Here is a 20,466-nt window from a genome sequence, read left to right on the forward strand (position 1 = left end):
TGGTTTTGGTCAAAGTTTCTCCACCCAGCCACCATACAGTGTTATTGTGGTTCAGTGCTGGTTGTAGGAACAAAAAAGAAGCAGAAGAAGCAGACATAAAATCTCAGACCATGAAGTGATACTTTTAAATTGTCTGAATGTTCCTAAAGGCAAATCCCCATAAGCACTTGCATTAGAAGAAACATAAATGGAAGGGTTCAAGAAGAAAGAGATCAATTTAACAATGAATCCGTTTCTTTTTATTAGTTAGGCACCTACAATCAATCAATCAATCAATCAATCAATAAATGAATAAAGTGAATGTTTGAAAATCAGGTTGTTCACGGGCTAATTTTTTTTCTGAGGTCCTGTAGAGACCAGTAACTATATAAAGTTATTATGACGTTATTTGGGGTTGTCGCTGCATTGCCATCGCTTGGCCTCCTCCCACCAGGTGACACCATTTAAACTGATTCCGGATAATAGCAGTAAGGAACAGGTGCGCAGAAAAGCGACGCTTAACATATTACTCTCATCTGAGATTTTTGATAATTTTCTCTCCGCCTGATTTAGACGAATGATTTAAAAACAATGCACTTTACGATTACTTTTTAAATGTTGCTTGTTATGGTATACTTTCTAACTACGTGGCCTGACCGAGTCGGGAAAGGAGGTCGTGCTGAGCAGTGAGAAATTAGTAGCCTATTAGTAGCAGCAGTGTTGGTATTAGTTCAGTCCAGGAAGGGCTAAGCTTCAAGCCAGGTTAGTGAGCTGGTCGTGGTTGTTCACATTATCGTATAATTTCACTCGAGGTGAAGAAGGGAGAGGTAAGGTCAAAGTAGATGCAAAATCGGGCGTCCTTCTCGCTCTTTTTTTTTTTTTTTTTTTTTGTTAATATATTTGTGGGTTTGTTTTGTTTTGCGTTTCCTCTTTTCCTCTCAGTAGCTACCCTACGAAGTCCCGATGCAATAAAGAGGACATCCTGGGGTTTCCATTGAACTCTGTTTCGATGACCTGTTTTAGCTCCAAAGAGGAAGGAAAGCACAAAGTTCAATGGGAAGAGTCTTTCTTCCTCTGTTCTCAGGAGGTTAAACATTACAAATGATTTTAGGGTATTCGGAAGATGCGTAATAAGCACTGATTATGAGTGTTACATCATTGTTTAAGCCCTGTTGTGTTGTCCTGGACAGTGGTTAGAAAATTATAATACTTCATGCCCTTAAGTGTTTTAGTGCGTGTAACTTCAGATCAAAGTACACTCGCAATTCCCTGCAGCATCCTGTTAATCTCACTTCTACGTGTAGGACCTGCTGAATTATTGCAGCTACAGGACTGTTGTTGAAGAGCATACAGTCACCTCAGTACAGAGTTTATCCAAATAGATTAGTCTGTGGTGGCTTATGATTTCATATGATCTGTAGAGCAAGGTGTATAGTTCAGTCTCTTGAAGGTGGCCTGATCACCCTATTTGAAAACGTGTTTAAACTTGCTTATTATCTCTGGTTAGACTTTAGGCCTGCAAATGGCATGTTTGGTTTGTTTGTTCATGAACAGATGACTGGATAATGCATATCACTAATGTAAAGCTAACCTTGTAGAGTTGGCTTTGAAAGCACTAGACTGTATTTCTCTTTCTAGTGGGCTGTTTTTGTCCCAAGTGTGTTTTGCTATGTGCCCATGTTTAATGTGTTCAGAACCAAGATTTCCCCACACATAAACTCAATCCTCCACCTTTGCCCCTCATCCCACTTGATCCCAAATCTGTTCGAAATCTTTGCACTCCTAAATCCTTCAAGGCTCAATTGCCAGCCATTGTTTTATAAAATGGAATTGGGGACAAAAGAAATGCTGTGATTTTAAACGTGCTGTTTAATTCTGAGAACCCATAAAGGCTGCTATAATTTTGCTAAAATCAGACCACCTGATAAGCAAATAGGCTGAAAGAGATGGTACTAATGTGTTTATTTCCCTTCCAGGTTTTTGTATCACTAATGGACACTATTCTGGATAATTTTTCAAACACTGTAAGTGGCTTTGATACTATTTCTTTTTCCTGTATCTTGTCTTGTTTATCTATAATAGCAAATAGATAAACAAACAGTGGGACAATCCTGTTTTCATTTTGCCCACGTTCACATTTTCATTTTGAAATAATGGAACTCTGGTCTTGATTTTTGCAGGAGTTTATTAGAGTTTGCGTTCGGGATCCAAGGCTTCATAAAGATGGCCGCTGGCACACACATGTTGACTACGAGATCTATTTACATGTATGTGCCAATTAAAAAAGAAATTGTTCTGTTAGCTTTATTTTGTCTTGTTTTTGTAAAAAGCGTTTAATGAACTGTTGTCTCTTGCAGACTAATAGCTTGTGTTTTCGAAAAAAGACCTCCTCTGTGAGACGGCGCTACAGTGAGTTTGTTTGGTTGCGTCACTGCCTGGAACAGAACGCTTTCATAATGTATGTTGAGGTTTTCTTGTTATGATAGTGATTAATCCATGTTGTAAATTGATAATCCAGCAAGTTACAAATGTATACTTATATCCATGTCCAGAGACGTGCCTAAATTGCCACCCTGGAACCCTTTCTTCAGTCTGCAGAACACAGAACAAGTCATCCAGAGGATCAAGGGTCTGCAGAAGTTTTTAGAAATGTGAGTTGCTCTTCTGCTGAAGCAGTTTCTGAAGTTCAGTTAATGTCTCCTGGAGGAGCCTTTCATACTCCCAAAGACTGTTTGGGGGTAAAAATTAGCACATCCCTTTTACAGCAAGTCATATAAACTTGAGGGATAATAATTAGTGAAATAGCTGAGGGGGTTGGTAATTGGTTTCATTTGCTTTGGTTATAAATGTTATTAATAACAATGGACTAAAGGCAACATGAGATGACCCCCCCCCCTCCCCCCAAAACAAGAATGCATTTTGTCCCCCCCCCCCTCCCCCTCCACATTTTGAACCCATTCTCAGACCCTAGGCTGGTGCTGTGGGTCCTTGGTTCCACCTGGTGCACAAAAATGACTGGCCTCATGTAGCAAGAGTATGTAGGCAATACTGGAGGATGAATGATTTGATGCTATTGAGTGGCCTCCATGCTCACCTGACCTAAATTCAACAGGAAAAACCTCTGGGACGTCGTTTCCATCCATCTAACACTGGCAGATTGCACCTCAGATCTGGAGAAAGAACGTGGAGGGCCATGCAACCTACCGAGTACCATTTTGTTTGAGTTGCTGCAATGTAACTCTAGCAGAATGGACTATCCTGCTGCATCATTTTTATTTTATTTTTTTTACTTTGATTTTCAGGGGTATCTTTTAATTCAGCCTTCTGTAGATTCATAATTTTAATTTCGCTCAATGTAGCATCCTTTTGTTCCTAATGTGTTACCCAGTACATATCGGTATAGATATAAGCTTTATTTTTTTCTCCCATCGAAATCTGATTTGTTCTCCTTAATACTGTCAAATTTTATTTGGATTTGATTGAAATGGTCTCATCTATTTAATGTTCTTTTCTCCTCTAGTGTTCTTCATACACCCTTGTTGTTATCTGATAGTCGGCTCCATCTGTTCCTCCAGTCAGACCTTAGCATTACAAAGATTGCAAGGTGTGCTGTTGGTAAGACCAGGTACACGGTAGCTGAAGCCATTCAGTGTTCAAGAACTGGTTGTATCAGATCAGAAGAAAAGGTTTCATGTGACTCTGACTGTGAAAGGTAAGTTATTATAGAAAATGTCTTAGTGCTTACTTGTTAACATGTGACTTAAAACTGAACTGACCCTTCAGTCTTTCTTTCAAATAGCACTTCATCATCAGGCTTGGGACTAAGTGTTGACACTTCTGGGCGAGGTAGCCCCATCTTCTTTCAGTCTGACGGAGATCCAGAACCCTTTTGTTCTTTTTCTGAGACTACCAGCCCACTTACTGAGTACTGATGTAAAGAAGTGACACTGTACTCTTCTTCTTTTTCTTGTGGATGTGTAGGTCATCTTTGCATTAATGTGTTCAATACTTCATTGAACTCTTGCTATTGTTAACCCTTTTTTTTTTTATTTTTTAAACTTCCGTTAACATCAGTGTGACCCTTTGAAAATATTTTAACTTGCCTTGTGTCCTCTGCAATTGGTACCATTTAAGTATCATGTACTTAAAAAAAAAAAATTCATGTTTTTAAAAAAATGTGTAAAAACTGACAAATTCTTAATTATTTCCAATGTGTACTTTTTAAAATCACTGCACTAAAATGTACTAAGGTTTGCAAGAGTTGTTTTGCATTGTAGACTTTTTTTTTTTAAGGAAAATATTTGAGAATACATTTTATGAGTTGTCAATGCATAAATAAATGGCCTTTTCTTAAAGAAAAGCTTGCATCTTCCATACTGTACTTTGTCTCTTTTAATTGGTAGAAAACTTGAAGTTCATGTTCCTGTATACTTTGTATTTATTTTGTGACCTGTCACTTGTCCCAGAGTTCAGTACAATAGGCTGTACTGTTTGAACAGTCCAGTAGAGGGAGTGTAGACATCACACCACCCAGAGCTTGAGTAAATAGTGGTGTGAGATGAAGGAACACACTGCTGATAAGGAAGTGTGCCCCAGAGTGTCTGAGTTAAGTGTGCCGATCATCTCAATTGTGTACATGGCATGAAATGCTGTTATTTTGGGTACAAACTGTAGCATTTCTTTACTCATATAGCTCATAGGTTGCACACAGCCTTGAATTATTATTTTTTTGTCTCTTGTCCTTATCTGGAAAATGTCAAACATCTAGTTGCACTGGCTAAATTTTAATGTTCACCTGCTATACATTGTTACAAAGCTGTGCCTCCCAGGACAGGAAAATGGGTTATTAAACCTTAGCCAACTCTGTGTACACTCGCTAAGAACTCCCTAAATCGTTTTCATGTTTATTTCCACCATTTACCAAAACTATAGACAGATGATTGCAAATGATGAATGACATGTTAAATCTAAAGTATTATCAGTGCTGGGCATGGAGAGGCTCAGCGTTTGTCACGTTTCAACCTTGTGTCACAGTGTTCCCAGGTGAGGTTGTCTAATTAAAGGTAGATAGCAAATTAATTTAACTATTAGACTGCTCTTGGGAATCACTTGAAAGGAAAACGACAGCTTCATACGTGCTACAGGAATGTGAGCAGGTGGAGGTGTGGTTGGTTATGCAGGAGTGTTGGACAGCTCTGTAAATTGAAAGCTGATGAAAGAAGGAAACACTCATTAAAGGAGACAGCAGCTGCCCTCCTCCACCTTCTCCACCAGCCAGCCACTGGACCCACGCACAGCCTGCCCAATGTTAAGCCTAGCCTGTCCTATGTCTCTGTCCTCTCCTTCTACATGGTGCTGTCTCCCTGTGCGCACAAGCCATAATGAAGCTGTCAGTGACTTCACACACATGCCACTGAGCTGTTTTCATATAGCAAACACAGACATACGCACAGGCACAGAGGCGTGTCTGAAAACACACACACAGAGAATACACTGGTGGGAAAGCTGCGGATGGATGAACATTTTCTCCTTCCTCATCTTCTGTCATTTTCAAAGTCCCAGTGGTTTGTGATTGGAGCTCTCCATCTCTCTGTTTGCTGTAAAGGTTGACCTTATCAACGTACTCCATGACAAGCATACAGCGGGACACATACACAGACACTTTTTGGTTTAAAGCTGGTCAATTTTCTGACAAAATGAAATGCAAATGCAAGCGGTGGCATCTTGTATTTTATGTGAGTGTACATGCGCGCATCTGCCTTTCTTTTTTCTCGGAAAAAACATCTAGCATTTGGATATTGAGTATTCATGGTACATGTCTATTTCAGCTTGGTAATTTATAACTCAATTTCCAGTGTGCAGTGATGCGCGTCATACCTCCAAAACACCAAACAAAGCCCAAACCCAATTGTATTTCAAAGCAATTAGGGTGTCCACTGAGTTGTGAACGGCCCACGTTGCAATGGCTCAGGGCCCGTGTGATATTTTTAATTGTTAATTTTCTGTCACATTAGTCAACTTCACTGCCTTTGGACAGGTGACCAGGCTCCTGTAGCCAACACATAAAATGACACAGAACATGTTCTTCACTTTCTGATGCAGTTTGGGTGAGGGTACTTTTATGCTTAAGGGGAAAAGGTTCTGCTATATGTGATGTACATCATATTTACAGCTATTTTATGGTACAAATCTTTCTAATGCTTTTCAATATGCATGGTCAACATTAGTATTATTTTACGACTCTAAATTATTAGCTCATTTAGACTTTCACCTGAAGCCACCACAGGGAATTGCTTCACCTCCTTGACTGTAGAAAAGCCAACAATGGCAAAATCTATGAGAGCAATTAGCCCGCGTAACTCTTACCGTGCCCCTTTCGCTTATTTTTGCACCCATCTTGTCTTTCCATCACTCATTCCTTTCACTGCCTCTTCATTTTACTCTATTTTCTCAGCTGTCTGTTGAGAAGTGAGGTCTGGATCAGACTGCCCTTCGTCTCTGCTTTCTTTGATTTTGTGCTGTGGGGGTCAAAGGCTATGACTTGCATTGTATTTGTAATTATTACCACTGAAGTGCTAATGCATACAGCATCATTAAAAGTCAATGCATCTCTCTCTCTCTCTCGCTCTCTCTCTCATACACATGCATTCGTTTTGCACACACTCTGCACATCGCCAGCCATTTACCGGCTAAAATACGATCCATGCACAGATAAATGTCACAGGGCCATCTATCTGGGAGTGTTAAAAGTCGGCTAATGGAGATGACATATTAGCAGCCCAAATGACTGCCATAAAAACTCCCACCATACCTTGCAGCACTGCCTGGCCACTGTGACTGCAATAGGATACAAGACTGGCACTGCAAAAGAAGGAAGAATGGAGGCTGATGTCATATCTGGATATAATTCTTTTGATTCAGTAAATCCGATCTTTAAAGCACCGTCTGGGAGAATAACACCAGCAAACATATTTGCTCTGTGCAAAATCATATTACACACACTTCAGATGTTAATGGCCTCTCACCTTTGACCTTTTGTGGAGTAATTATGCGCCAGGTCAGCTTTAGTGTTTGTACGTGTCAATAGTAAAGCCGCCTCTGCAATCAATACGAAGATCCTCCACAGGTAAACGCGATCACCTCCTTTACTCCTCCTTCATCCCTCCTATCTCTTTATTAATTACCCTTCTCTATCCATGCGTGTCTTTCTCTCTCTGAGTGAATGGAGCAGTTGTAATTGCTTCTCTCTGGAGCAGTTAGAAGCAGCACAAAGGAACCGTATAGAAACCACATTTGCATTCAAGATGAGCAGAGATGGAGAGGAGGGAGGGCGCGCTGCCCTCCTGCCCTATACTGAACAGCTCTACTTACGCTCTCTCTTTCTTTTTTCCCCTCCTCTCCTCTATTGTCTCCCTCTCTCCATCCCTCCCTCCACCTTATCAGCTCCCACCACCACCCCCACCTCCGCCCATTCGCAGCATGGTTCCCCTCGCATTGTCTTTCCAGAGAGTTCCAAGGTCGACATGAGCTTGCTCATCAGAGCAGGGTATTGTATGATTAGTGTTGGTATGGATGAGCTAATTTGTGCGAGGGAGTGTGTGCATAATTGTGTGTGTGCGTGTGCATTTCCTATGTGAGCATACTCGTATAATAATATGTGGCTGTGTGTGGCAGTATTTCTAATCCCTGGTACAAAAAAAGGAGGAGGGGAGGCTGTAATTAATAACTCAAAAGCTCGGAATTGCAATTTTTTATAACCACCAATATCTCACTAACTCTCAGACTTATACCATCACTCTCAGTCACTCCTGTGGTGCGCGCGCACACACGCACCAACTCCTGAGGGCTCTTCTTTTCCAGCTTGATAAGCATTTCTCGTTTGTTTCAGTGTTTTGATCAATACAGTTAAAACGCCAAACCAAGCATAATTAGGTCTGCGATGGCTCCCACTGTGACCGAATAGGCCTCACCTAGGGAGGTGCTCACCATTATCATCATCACTATGTGTGTGTGTATGCGTGTATGCTCATACCACACACAGCGTGATCTAATAGAATTGACAAAGTGCACATCAGGACGTAGATTAAAGGAAAACTCTGAGCTATAGGTTAATTTTAGCAGGTGATGGAGTTTCCCATTCACGGTGCTTTCACTCACCTCCATCTTCATTCCCATAATCATTTAGACAACCTTAACAATGCATCTCTGCCAACGGGTTCATTTCAATATGTTCCGGGGCCACTTCAATCATTTTTTTATTGGTTTATTTACTCAGAACGATACATAGATGGAGACTGGAGAGATCATAAATTGAACACAATTACCATTATGCACAGTGAAGTGGCTCTCCTTTGTGTCATAATCCAGGGTGAAAACCTTTGTGAAAAATCCATCTCAGACCTTAAAGACCACTTTTAGGAATTTGGTGCGTATCCACCCCCAACATCCACTAAATTTACCCCTCATTAATAGAAAAAGTACAACTTTATATGAGCTACATTTATCCAAATTTTGTGGAGAATATTCAACATTTGATAGCCCCAAAATACTAAAGCCCCATTCTGCTTCTGCATTATCCTTTTATCATCTACAATGTTAGATGGTGTACTTTTTTTCCCACCCAACAGATATTTGATATTTTGATTTTCATCCCTGTGGCAGGTGCAAAAGTGATAACATGAATTAAACTACTATAAAGGTTAAAAGGATCACAGCTCCTCTTTCACTCTGCCTTTGCACATTTGAATCAATTGTAATGAAGCAGGACAAGGTTGTAGATGACATCCCCATTATCCTTTATCGCTTTCTGCTCTTTCAGGGTAAGGAAAAAAATGTACAGTATGTCTCCAGGGTCACTGCAAATGCTCATGGAAAACTGTGAGCAAGGGCAGATGATAGAGACAGAGGTTACATCAACATAGGCGAGAGTTTCAGTCAGACTGTCCCTTTAAAGACAGAAAATGGTGAGAAGATGTCTCAATTCTGTTCACGGCAAACAATAAGGGCTTAATATGATATGTGGCAGAGCCTATGTGTGTTCGAGGGGGTTGTACAGGTGTCTGTGAGAGTTAGAGGGAGAAAAAGGGAAAAGGAACCAAACTGCTGCTGTTTGGGGGGGATAATTTCAGAGAACCACTGTATGTTGGGCATGTGCACGTGTCTACAAGCAATCTGTGTGCGCTTATGTGTATGTGTGTGTGCGTGTGTGCACTGGGGATGGAAGCAGGGTGGGAGGAGGATTTAGACCCATCATAAAGGAATTCTCCCCCCCAGCCCGTAGCTCATCCCGACACTTTTATGCCTTTTTATTTTCAGGCCCATTGCAGCCAAGCCCAGAGATGTGATTTATACTGCCTGGCAGCATGGGCACTGCAGCAAGAAAGACAGATGGAAGGAGGGAGGATAGGAGGAGGGGGAGCTGGTGGAGGAGAGGGGTTAGAGGGAGTTGCCGAGGGAAAGAGGTGTGTGTGTGTGTGTGTGTGTGTGCGTGTTTAAAAAAAAAAAGGGGGGGGGATTTGAGTAGTGAAGGCACAGAGGAAAATGAGGATTGAGAAAGGCAAAAGTAGACCTATAAGACACAAGATCTCCATTCTTTTGTGTTGAGGAGCTTTTCTCATCTGCCTTTCCTCCTCACTTCCTCTCTGCCACATCTTCGCCTCTACATCTCTCTCTCTTTAATGAGTTATTGGCCCTGTCTGACTCAGGAAGAGAAGTCCCATCTCTCCACCACACTGGCGCCCTGACAGCCTATATCTCCCCACCCTTCTCCTCTATCCTCCCACCCCACCCCCCAGGCGACCGGGACACTCCCCCTCCTCCTGCTTGCCTCACGCCTGCCTGAGGTGGGTGAAATATTCATGGCGCTCCCATTGATTGGATGGGAAATATTGGGAGTCTGTGTGTGTGTGGGGGGGCTGCGCATTTGACAGGCCCTGGTCTGAGGCAACGAAGAAGATGAGGAGACCGCCGCCCACAAAGAGACAGCTCACTTACAAGGAACATGGACTGAGGGGAGGGGGTGCAAGAGACGGGTAGACAGAGGTGGTGGAGTGAGGTGGCACAGTTGTGAAATGGGAGCCAGGTGAAAGCCAGCAATAGTGGAGGGGGAATCTTGATGTTGGATGCAGGTGCACGCATTGGAGATGTGTGTTTCCGTGTGTGTGCGTACGTTCCCGACACCTGCCTGCCAATGTGACGGCTGTACTGTCTCTGCGCTGTAACATCTCTCTCTGTCACCCAGCCACCTGAGAGGAGATGAGCTGCCATGCCGACTGTCGTTCATCCATCACAGGAAGACAGAACACACACGCACACGCAGACACTCACTTATTCAATCTTTTTGGGATACAAAGCTAAACGTGCTTTAATGCCTTCATTTACATTTCCACTTAGATGTAATGTTTCTTTGGTCTCCATCGATACATTTTCCTTTCCCGCTCTCTTACTGTCCCTCTTTGCCTCAATTGCTGACCATAACTGTCATGAACGCATATGAGAGAAGTAATTGCCTCCCAAATTTATCTCTAAATGACAGCAGTGATTGGTGAAAAACATTTGGTTTATTACCCCATTAATTCACTATTATTTTGCCCAGAGACTTCATATTTGATACTTAGCACACATATCTATCTGGTTCAAAGCTTCCTATGTAATCTCTAAAGAGCAGTGCACTGGTATCTGAAGCAGCGGGGCACATTGTTATAATCTAAACACAACTAGGGTCAGTTGAAACATATGTTGAGATTAATTGCAGCAGTCGTAAAAAGTGCTCTTTTTTAAATTAAATCCTAATTACTTTTGTCATTAATTTTAATGGGGTCATTTATAACGTCTCAACAAAACCCTGCATGCTGCAAGCCTTTGTGATTTTCAGGAAAACAAAATACTGTCACATATATGCCTGTTGTTTTCCCAGTACAGATTATGATTTCTTCAGAGTAAGAATAATATAAGCGTGGATTAAATTAAATTTGGCCAATCGGTGTTCCTTCCAAAATGTCACTTTGTTCAATCCTAGAGTGGCACGCATAGGCTATGACACACACATAACAAAGTGTCAGGTTTATTTGCATGGATGTGTTCAAAAAGACATAGGATAGTATTGCTGGTTAGTATACCAGTCATATCATAATTAAGTATTTCTAAGAATGTCAGCAAATTTATTAAAAAACAAAACAAAACCCAGAAGCATCAGTGTTTTAGTTTTCATCAGTATTTTATACCCTGATCTTTCTCATTCCCGTGCCTATAGCTGGACCACAAACATTTACTTAACTTAAAAAGTCCACATGATTTACTTAAAAAGTTGGGCACTGTGTAAGCAGAAAGTTCATATTTATTATGAATTTTATTCCCTCTCTTCCTTAGTCTGTCTCCCTATGCTCTCTTTCCTCTTTCTTTCCCCTCACCCTCAGTTGGTTGTAGCAGATGGCTCCTCCTCCCTGAGCCTGGGTTCAGCTGGAGGTTTCGTCCTGTTAAAAGGGAGTTTTTCCTTCCCACCGTTGCAAAGTCCTTGCTCACAATGGGTCATTTGATTGTTGGGGTTGTCTCAAGTATAAAAATGCTTTGAGGCAGTTCTTACTGTGATTTGGCTCTATATAAATAAACCTGAGCTGAAGTATGTGTACTAGTTTGGGCAGTGTATTGATATATTTGTCAGCATTTACTGTAGCAGGAAAGTATACGTCAGATGGAATTAGTCCAAAGGTTGTCACCCTGAGACATATAGCAAATTTATGTAGTTTTAATTGTTTTTATCGCATTCATGGCCTTAAATTTCATTACAGGTTATCTTATACAGATGGCTCTAAAGCATTTATCAAGGGCAACTGTTAGGATGTCAGTAATTTCCTTTATTGTTGTATTTTCATATATTATATTCATTTCATTTTTTCAATTCTTACTGAAGGAGTAGAGCTCAACTAACATGTTAACCTGTGGCTACAGTCCTCTGTTTTTCTGCCATCTTGCAGCAGTGGCAAATTTAAAAACATCGCTCCCAGTGGCTCTTTGTAGGAGTAGAACCTCAAACGGGTCAAACAGATCTTTGTATGGTGTTCTTTGATAAGGCTGTTTGGAAGACGATGATAATACGTTTGCTGGGTACGACGCTGCTTGTGCTTTTCATGACAAACATGAGACTTCGGTTGGACTTCCTTCCAAGTAATCACGTGCCTACTGAGAAGACGCATTTCGATCACAGCTTGCGGTTTACACAGTAACTTTAAACAATGTCTTTTATGGCCCTTCACATTTTTTTTTCTTTTTTAATTTTACGAACAAGCCTGTCCATTGGGTTTTATTTAACCGCAACAGTCAATTGGCACTAGAGTTGTTTCAGCTTGGCACAATTTATGATCACTCTAATTGCTCACCGCTCCCATCTCTTGGCACATATCTTCGAACGAACAAACACGTGCTGCGCTGTTTCTTCAACCGCTCGTCGTAGGCCTAACAGCCCTTACTGGCACGATGAATTTGATAAATCCTTTTATCGCCCCGGGAGACAATTAAAGCGCATGTGACAGGGGTCCCTATCTCCGCTCTCCTCCTGTAGCGCTTCATTTAGAAGCCATTTGTCTCCGCTATGGATTTCCTATTTTTAATGGCGCGCGTATGCAGGGGTCGGGCCCGTGCTGAATAATAGATGCCTTTCGCTCCCTCTCTTTCCCTTTCATTCGCTCTCTCGTCCATTTCCTCATTGCAAGGCCCCGTGGGAAGCTGCCAGTGTCACTCCGGGAAACTAAGGTGCAGTGCTTCTCGTGCTCTCCAGATTCTGACAGGAGGCTATTCAGTCTAGTGGACAAGGCTTTTGGTGTGGAAGCTAGCAGCAGACAGTAAACTGATATCAACGGGCACACGTTAACCCTCAGCCTCCCCCCACCTTCCCTTCTCTTCAGTAAAGGACGTTTATCACAGAAAGTGGGGCTGCTGCACAGTGAGGTGATATATCGCCCTGGCTGAGCGCGGATGAATAGACTAGTAATTATCCCGTTAAAAGGGTGGCCAGACAAAGAGAGAGCCTCGCTATAATTTAAATTGTTTTGTTTCCCCCCCAGTCGAAGCCTGGCCCGCTGACTGACATCATTGGAATGGGAAAAGTGAACCTATTTATAGCCTGAGACGTTCAGCTAATTGTAGAATTTAATAAGGTTTCTGGAAGAGTGGATTCTGTAAAAGCCAGAGGCCTGCACCTCCCTTGCGCTCTGCTCTTATATCTCCTTCACATCTTTCTTTGGCTTTGCAGTTTGCTTGCTCCCATATTTCTCTCTGTCTCTTTTAGCTGAGCCTATCCTCCTATCTTGCCATCTTCTGTCGTACCATCTTCTCTTTTTTTGTGTGTGAGTGTGTATTCTGACCTCTCCCCCCACGCTTCACCTCCCAGCGACCCCTCGATTTTTCTTCCCCTCCCTCGTCCTGCTATCTCCTATCACATAAAATCAACCTTAGACTAATGCTCTGCTCAGTTTGACTGTGTGTGATTTGGATTGTGTGATTCTCAACATGCCACGGTGGTTTAAGCTGTGCAGGGAAATGTGTATGTGCGTGTCTACGATTACAACCGATGATGTGTCCAAGTGTGTGCTCGTGTGTATGTGCTTGTAGTCTTGTCTGGTGTGTGTGAGACAGGGGTAATTGAGCTCAGAGGGTTTTCTGTCTTTGGTGGCAGAGGGGAAATTGGAATCTTCAGAATCCATTAGAGAGGCCCTCTCACAGTGTGCACGCGTCTCTCTGTATATGTGTCTGTGTTTGCTGTATTTCTGTGTCTGTGTGTGTGTGTGAGTCATGTCTGCATGATTAGTGGCAAAGAGAAGAGTCAAGTGTGTTGAGGGGTAAAGAAGTAACTGTACCAATGAGCATGCAGAGGATGGACATTATAAAAAAAGATATAATTTCACAAATTAACTGAAACGCTCTTGGTTGCTTGCTTTTGTTTTGCACTGTGTGCTTGTGTGTGTTGTCCCCAGTGTGCATACGCCGGTTCTCTGACACTAACTGACTGAATGCCTTCATAGACTGCAGGGGAAATTGGGAGAAGGGAGCTGGAAGGTGAGTGGAGAGAGAAAGGGGGGAACAGCAGGTAGCCAGCACCAGATGGTCTCATGCTTCTTCCCTGCAGAGCTATCACTCTCCTCTTTCTCTCTCCACTCCTGCCTCATGTTCTTTCCTGCATCACACTTAATAATGTATCATATCACCTCAGCGTCCTTGCTTATGTACAGTAGGGTATTTACTGACTTGAGCTTAACTCATTGGTAAAGCATGTTCTTTGGCAGTTCTATATATGGCTAACTGAAATTGTTGTATTATGTTTAAGGTTGAAAGAATTCTGTATTTTTACACAAATCACATAAAAAAACAGCACTTATATATTTATGCCACTAATATGACTTTGCATTGATGCTGACAAGGTACGTCCGTACCAAGTGTAAATACTCTGTGATATAACACATTTGTAAAATATTTAAAAACCATCTATCACCTTTTGTAGTCGATTACTGTTTTGTTAAATTAGATTTTTTTTTGTATGTTTCTCTCTGACCTTTGGGTTAATAGTCATTATACATATGTTAATGAAATGTTAAAGTGACATGACAGATTGTCTTTATTTACATAGAAATTGTTTCCAGTGACACCTCACCAATTTTCACACGTGCGATGCAGTCTTGCACTAGACACCACCTGACAATCGTCCATGTGAGAACACATGCAGTTTCTGTTTTTACACTGCCATTGCCAATTCTTCAGGTGAGTAGCACAGCTAAACTCCTGGTGAATTTCTTGCTAGCCAGCCTGGGTGTCATGTCTGCTGCTACCTGCCTTCTCTGTTAAAAGGAGTGCAAGCACCTTTTTCTGCAGTGTGCTTCATATAAGAATGGATAACTGTGAAAAGAGCCGTAGTTTCTAAAGAAAAACTTTGAAAACTGGTCCTTTATTTAAATGAATTGTCTGTTCAGTCTTGAAATGAAAGGCGTAGTAGTATTCTTTAAATAATTATTTTGTTATCTCAGATGAGGTCTGGATTACCATGGTGATAGGAACTTATATGAAGGTATAAAGCAATATATTTTTTTTTTACTTGCTCACCTAGATTCAGTTTGCGCAGACTACAAAGCATGCTATCCACAACACAAATGCAAGAAACTGTGTGCATCTTAAGTAGAAAATTCTCATCTATTACTCATCTACAGATCTGCAAATGTGATTTAATTTAATTTTCTTCCCTATTCAAATGCGTGCCCTGACAGTTGCAGGTCTCACACAGAGCACTTCAAACTCTCATTTTGAGGACTGAATATAGCACCCTGTTTAACAGTAGCAGCGTGTTCCTTATGGTGTGTTTTGATGCCAATGTGACCTATCATTCTTTTTAAAAGAACAGATTTTTTCTCTGATTTCTACGTGGTTTCCTTGTGCTGTGGAAGATAAATGCCCCTGCAAAACCCCTGGAACATGTTAGCATTGAGTGAAAAGAGTCCTATAGGTGTCCGCCCACTCTGGTAAGTACGCATATTTTTGCTTCTATTTTTCTGACTCATTCATAGCACCTGAGAGTGTAGCGCAGTAAGTAGCCTAGCATCTAACTGGTGACAGTACTGACTAAACAACTTCCATGAAAAATTCATAGTTTCATTTAAAAAAAATTATAAAAATGAATTGCCAGTATCTGGAAATATTCACATGTATTTTGATTTACTTGTAATTTGAATTCAAATTAGAGCAACCTTGCCATAACATGGGTTTATGCTAGTAAGCTGCAAGCTAGTGCTTAAGATTACTATTCACTCTTAATATAGATAGGTTCATTAAGACATGTAATCAGTATGTTTACTATGTGGTATTATATAAGAGTCAAGCATCCAGGTATTAGTGAAAAAGAGAATTTAGGAGAATGAAAAGAGGTCAAAATTAGCAGGACAATGGCTAATGAATTTACAACGGCTGAGGTAAAGATAAAACACAAAGGGCCTACTATGACTGAAAACTGATAAACTAAATGCCACCGAAGACTCTAAGTTACACTAGATGACTTATAATAAATAATTTGCAGCCTTTTTGCTAACAGCTGAGCTATTGCTAGGCTAATTGTTGTGTTCTGGATGAAAGTACAAATTGTGTGACAAATTGAGCCTCCTTGGAGGCACAGGGTCTAGCTGTGGCATCCTACAGCAAGATGACGATAACGAAAATGAATATAAATGCACCCAACCAAGTCTCATCCACAATAAGGTTTGTGATATTTTGTTGTGTGGTTGGGCTTTGAATCGTTTTGCTGCCAAAAAGTCACAAATTCTTTCATTTCTAAAAATGCTGTAATGCTGTGCACTAAGGGGCTGCACAGCACTATTTAAAAGCTTGGTTTAAAGGCACGCTATACACGAATAAAGCAAAACAAACAAACAAACAAACAAACAAACAAACAAACAAACAAACAAACAAACAAACAAACAAACAAACAGAATTTAGAGGCCTGGACTTGGAATCAAAGTTTACTGTCATTACATAACAAGGCAGTTTATGTAAAAATAATATATATATAGAAACAAATGTGTTTCTTGGCAATTGAAGTGATAAGTGGGTTATTTTCTTCAATACCATAGTGTTTGTTCTTTGGGAAAACCAGCACAGATCAATACAGTCGTAGTGTTAGCGCTTTACTTTATGTTCTAGGATTGATAACAGTGTGATGATGTAGTGTTTTTTTAAGGCACTATGTGTGTAAAGTCATTCCTATGTTGGTAGCTGCTTAAAATTATATAAGACTGCACAGTGCAGTAAGAAATTTGCATATGTATGTGTTTCAGTTGTGTCTGTGTGAGTAGCTGTAAGTGTTGTGTGTGTATGTGTGTGTCGGCGTGTGTGTGTAATGATTAGCCTTCTCTTAATGGGAAAATAACGTCAGAGCCACTGGGACGTTTAATCCATCTGAGCTGATTCTGTTTCCATCACAGCTATTGATCAACTCCAGTGACAAATCAACAGGGGGCTACTTGTATTTGTGTGTGTGTGTGTGTGTGTGTGGAGAGCACCTTACACAGCATTTTACTATGTCACAACCCCAACACGTAATGCAACAGTAGACTCCAATAAGGTGCTTTCCTGTTTCTTTACGCTCTTTTTCAATCTTTCTCTCCCTCATTCCTTCATTTGTTTTTCATCTTTTTCCCCCCTTCTCTTGTTTTGTCTCTGTTTTCTAGCTCACATGCCTCTCTTCCCTCCGTCCCTCCCTCTGTGTCTCCTGTCTTTAAGTGGTATTGGCTTTAAAGGGGCAGCAAATCAGTTGTTGATTAATACTGAATTTTTGGGGCCATTTGTCTGCACCGTTGCCCCTGTCTGTGACACCCACCCTCTTCTCTCCCTCCCTTTCCTCCTTCCTTCTCTCTCTCTACCTCTTTCCTCTCGTGCGCCTTCCCTCTGCGGTGATGAATGGCCGACCGATTGCCGAGGGATTAGAGTCGTCACGGTTACCTGTGCCTTGACAAAGTGGTCCTGATGGGTGACCAAGGCACTTCATGGGGGGGTCATATCTCAGCATAGACTAGTGTACACTTATTTCTGTGTGTGTGTATGTCTTTGTGTGTGTAGCCAGCCGACCCTTTGTGTGGTCTTTATGGGTACAGGTAGTGTTAGTGTACACAGTTTATCATGTTTGTTGCCGTGATAAGAGGCAGGGCTTTGTTGCAGTTGTGTGTTCGTGTTTTAAACGGGGCAGGGGTGAGCTCCAGCTCTCTCAGATGTTGATTCTGTGTGACAGAGATTGGCGAGGTCCCAGCAGCAATGTGACCACACTGACACCCGAGAACCCAGTAAACGGTTGCTGGTCGACACTGATGAATCGTCACTCGCAGGAATCGAACACAAGCCTAATCAGTGCATGCAGCATTTTTCAGTTTTGTCCTGCCTTATCAGGTAAAGGCCATCAGCTATGTCAGGTCTCCTTGGCCCAGCCCCTCTGTCACTCACACCCGTTGGTGATTAGGTGCATTAGAGATGAGCAAGGAGAGGCTGTGATTTCTGTCTTCAGGTGAATGCAATTGCACGACTGTGACTATATACAGATCAACTGTTACTGGTCACTTTCATAAACACTGGAAATTAATTTCTTTTGCACCGATCGTGAACATATGCTTTAAAAAATCATGAGCATATTATGCAAACGACAGCGAACCTAGCGTGAAACCGCTGAAGAGTGTCAAATTAAAGAACAATCATGCATAGACGGGAGAAATGTCACAAATATCAGGGATCATTGAATAGATTAAGGAGTAAAAAAATAATGTGAATCACATTGCCCTCCGAGACACCAATATTGAACCAATGTATTAAAAAGTGAGAACAAATGAGTAAATATAATTTGAAAGAAAAGCAATAGTTTCTGAAACAGACTTGAAGAGATTTGTGAATTCTGCACTAATATGGATTTAAGCTTTTGCACTAAACGCTGGTGTGTGCTCGAAGCATATCTGAAGTCAAACGTTCCAAAATGCAAAGCTCAAAATCAGAACAAATAGGCTGAATGAGTCAGATGCAATAAATGGGGACATGCTCAGACTATTTCCCCTTGAAATCATTCGCAGTTTTGCACTTGTTGCATCCATCCTATCACTTTCATAAAGTTTGCTTGTTGGATTGTCTGTTTTGGAAAAGTTACAGAAACTGTCAGCCAGCCTCTCCAACTCCATGCTGTTAGACAATTCAAGCTTAATGACCCCTTTAAGATACTGTATAATTTTTTTTCCCTTTAATCTACCCATTTAACATTTTTGAAGAGCAGAGATTCTGCATCATAAGAGGAGGAAGCAATCACAGAATGCATTTCCACATGATGGAACAACGTAGCCCATTTTCTTAAAGCAAAAAAAAAAAAAAATCAAAAAAATCAAAATAGCTACGGAATGTCTGAGTCACAGATAAGAAGATTTTTTCCTTTCCTTTCCTTTCACCACAGTATACTGCCAACAAAGGCGAGGGTCGGAGCGGGTATTACGTTCCTCCAGACTATAAAGTTAAGAATAACTTGAACATTGCGTTGCAAAAACTGAATTAATGCTGGGCTGTTGAGTTTGTATAACCGTGTGAGTGCAGGTATAGCGCTGATGATCTCATTTCAGATTAAATTCTGTCCATAGCAACACTACAGGGATCATTTGAAAGTTGTGTTATCCCGCAAGCAGGGAGAAACAAAACACGACTACATCCAGCCAGATCGCATCAAGCCTTGGAGTGGAGCGAAAGAGAGGGGGGCTTTCTCTGGTGGGTTTCTCTGAGAAGCTGTCAGACAGGGGGACCCTAGGAGGAGGAGCAGAAGATCCTCCTGTCCCTCCAGGCTACAGAGAAATGAAGAATGAAGAAATGGAGATACGAAAGGATGTGTAGTTTGGCTAGAAGATGATTATGTCAGGGCAGTGGAGGCTGAGAAGAGCCTTGACTAATTATAGTCATCTATAACAGACACAATTAAAACCTGGCTAATTTACTGCAGCTCAACGCTCACACACCCAGCTGATTTATACCACAGCTCAATGACACCCAGAGGACATACTCATTCACACACAAATGCGCTCCGCATTAAAACTCAAATAGACGCACACTCTCTGTGTTTCCTGCATTTCTTTCTTCTGCTGACTGTTTACAAAATGTTACATACGGTCTTAACCCCGTGTTTAACTGTGTAATAGGGCACAAAGCCACAAAAACATAGATAACAAGTGCTAACAATAAAATGCTTCTAAAATCAGAAATATTGACTTTTCTTAAGGTCACAAATTCTTTGGCTTTGATCCACAGATGTACGCCACTGACTAGCTTCTTGCCAGCGCAAACCTTTGAAGGAACAGAAAGCTTCTGACATGATCTACGTTGCACCATTCACTTTTATTTAACCTTCCCGGACTTTATAGTTTTCTACATTAGGAAAAGTTTGTAGGTGTTAAAGGTGCAATAAGTGAAATTCTGAACCTCTGTAAGCCACATAAGTGCGCCAGCATCTCAAACACGTGGTGCAACCAACACACAGGTATTTAGAGAAATTCGTGGAAGTGTGGATAATCCAAGGAACTGCACTAACTTGCTTAGCTTTATCTCTCAGAACTAAAAACTCAGTGGACACTAAGAACTTCTCAAGCACAATATGATTTTTTTGTGTATTTTCCCCACAAATTTGATTTTGAGCTCCAAAATGTTAGCAAGGTCCAGACCTCAGGGACCTCAGAGCAGGGCATGCATACATTCCAGACAGTGCCAATGCTAAAACCTGTAGGTTTTACTGCTTTGATATGTCATTGAGTCATGAAAATTGTCTTTTCGAGCATCTATATAAACTTATCTAAACTTAGTTTTTCAAGGCCAAAAAAGTACTATTTCTTTGCTGTCACCCATTTTTCTCTGACTTCTCATCTCTCTCTCTCTCTCTCTCTCTCTCGCTCTCTCTCTCTCTCTCTCTCTCTCTCACACACACACACACACACACACACACACCCCTGCAGG

General features: G+C 41.3%; 1 protein-coding gene across 3 annotated transcripts; it reads left to right on the forward strand.

Moving 5' to 3' along the window:
- The first annotated feature begins 426 nt into the window (after positions 1 to 426).
- On the forward strand, positions 427 to 4,580 carry snx10a (sorting nexin 10a). Of its 3 annotated transcripts, none has more exons than XM_085148867.1 (7): positions 427 to 478; positions 1,956 to 2,003; positions 2,160 to 2,246; positions 2,337 to 2,437; positions 2,532 to 2,630; positions 3,500 to 3,691; positions 3,779 to 4,580. In XM_085148867.1, exons 2-7 carry the CDS (start codon positions 1,971 to 1,973, stop codon positions 3,909 to 3,911), a joined length of 645 nt encoding a protein of 214 aa, XP_085004993.1. In that variant the 5' UTR covers positions 427 to 478; positions 1,956 to 1,970; the 3' UTR covers positions 3,912 to 4,580. The 3 variants fall into 3 exon arrangements, with proteins under 3 accessions (XP_085004993.1, XP_085004991.1, XP_085004992.1); XM_085148865.1 differs by lacking the exon at positions 427 to 478 and adding an exon at positions 485 to 806; XM_085148866.1 differs by lacking the exon at positions 427 to 478 and adding an exon at positions 485 to 741.
- The last annotated feature ends 15,886 nt before the right edge of the window (positions 4,581 to 20,466 follow it).

This window comes from Neolamprologus multifasciatus, chromosome 22 (assembly GCF_963576455.1).
Source record: "Neolamprologus multifasciatus chromosome 22, fNeoMul1.2, whole genome shotgun sequence".
NCBI classification, from domain to species: Eukaryota; Metazoa; Chordata; class Actinopteri; order Cichliformes; family Cichlidae; genus Neolamprologus; species Neolamprologus multifasciatus.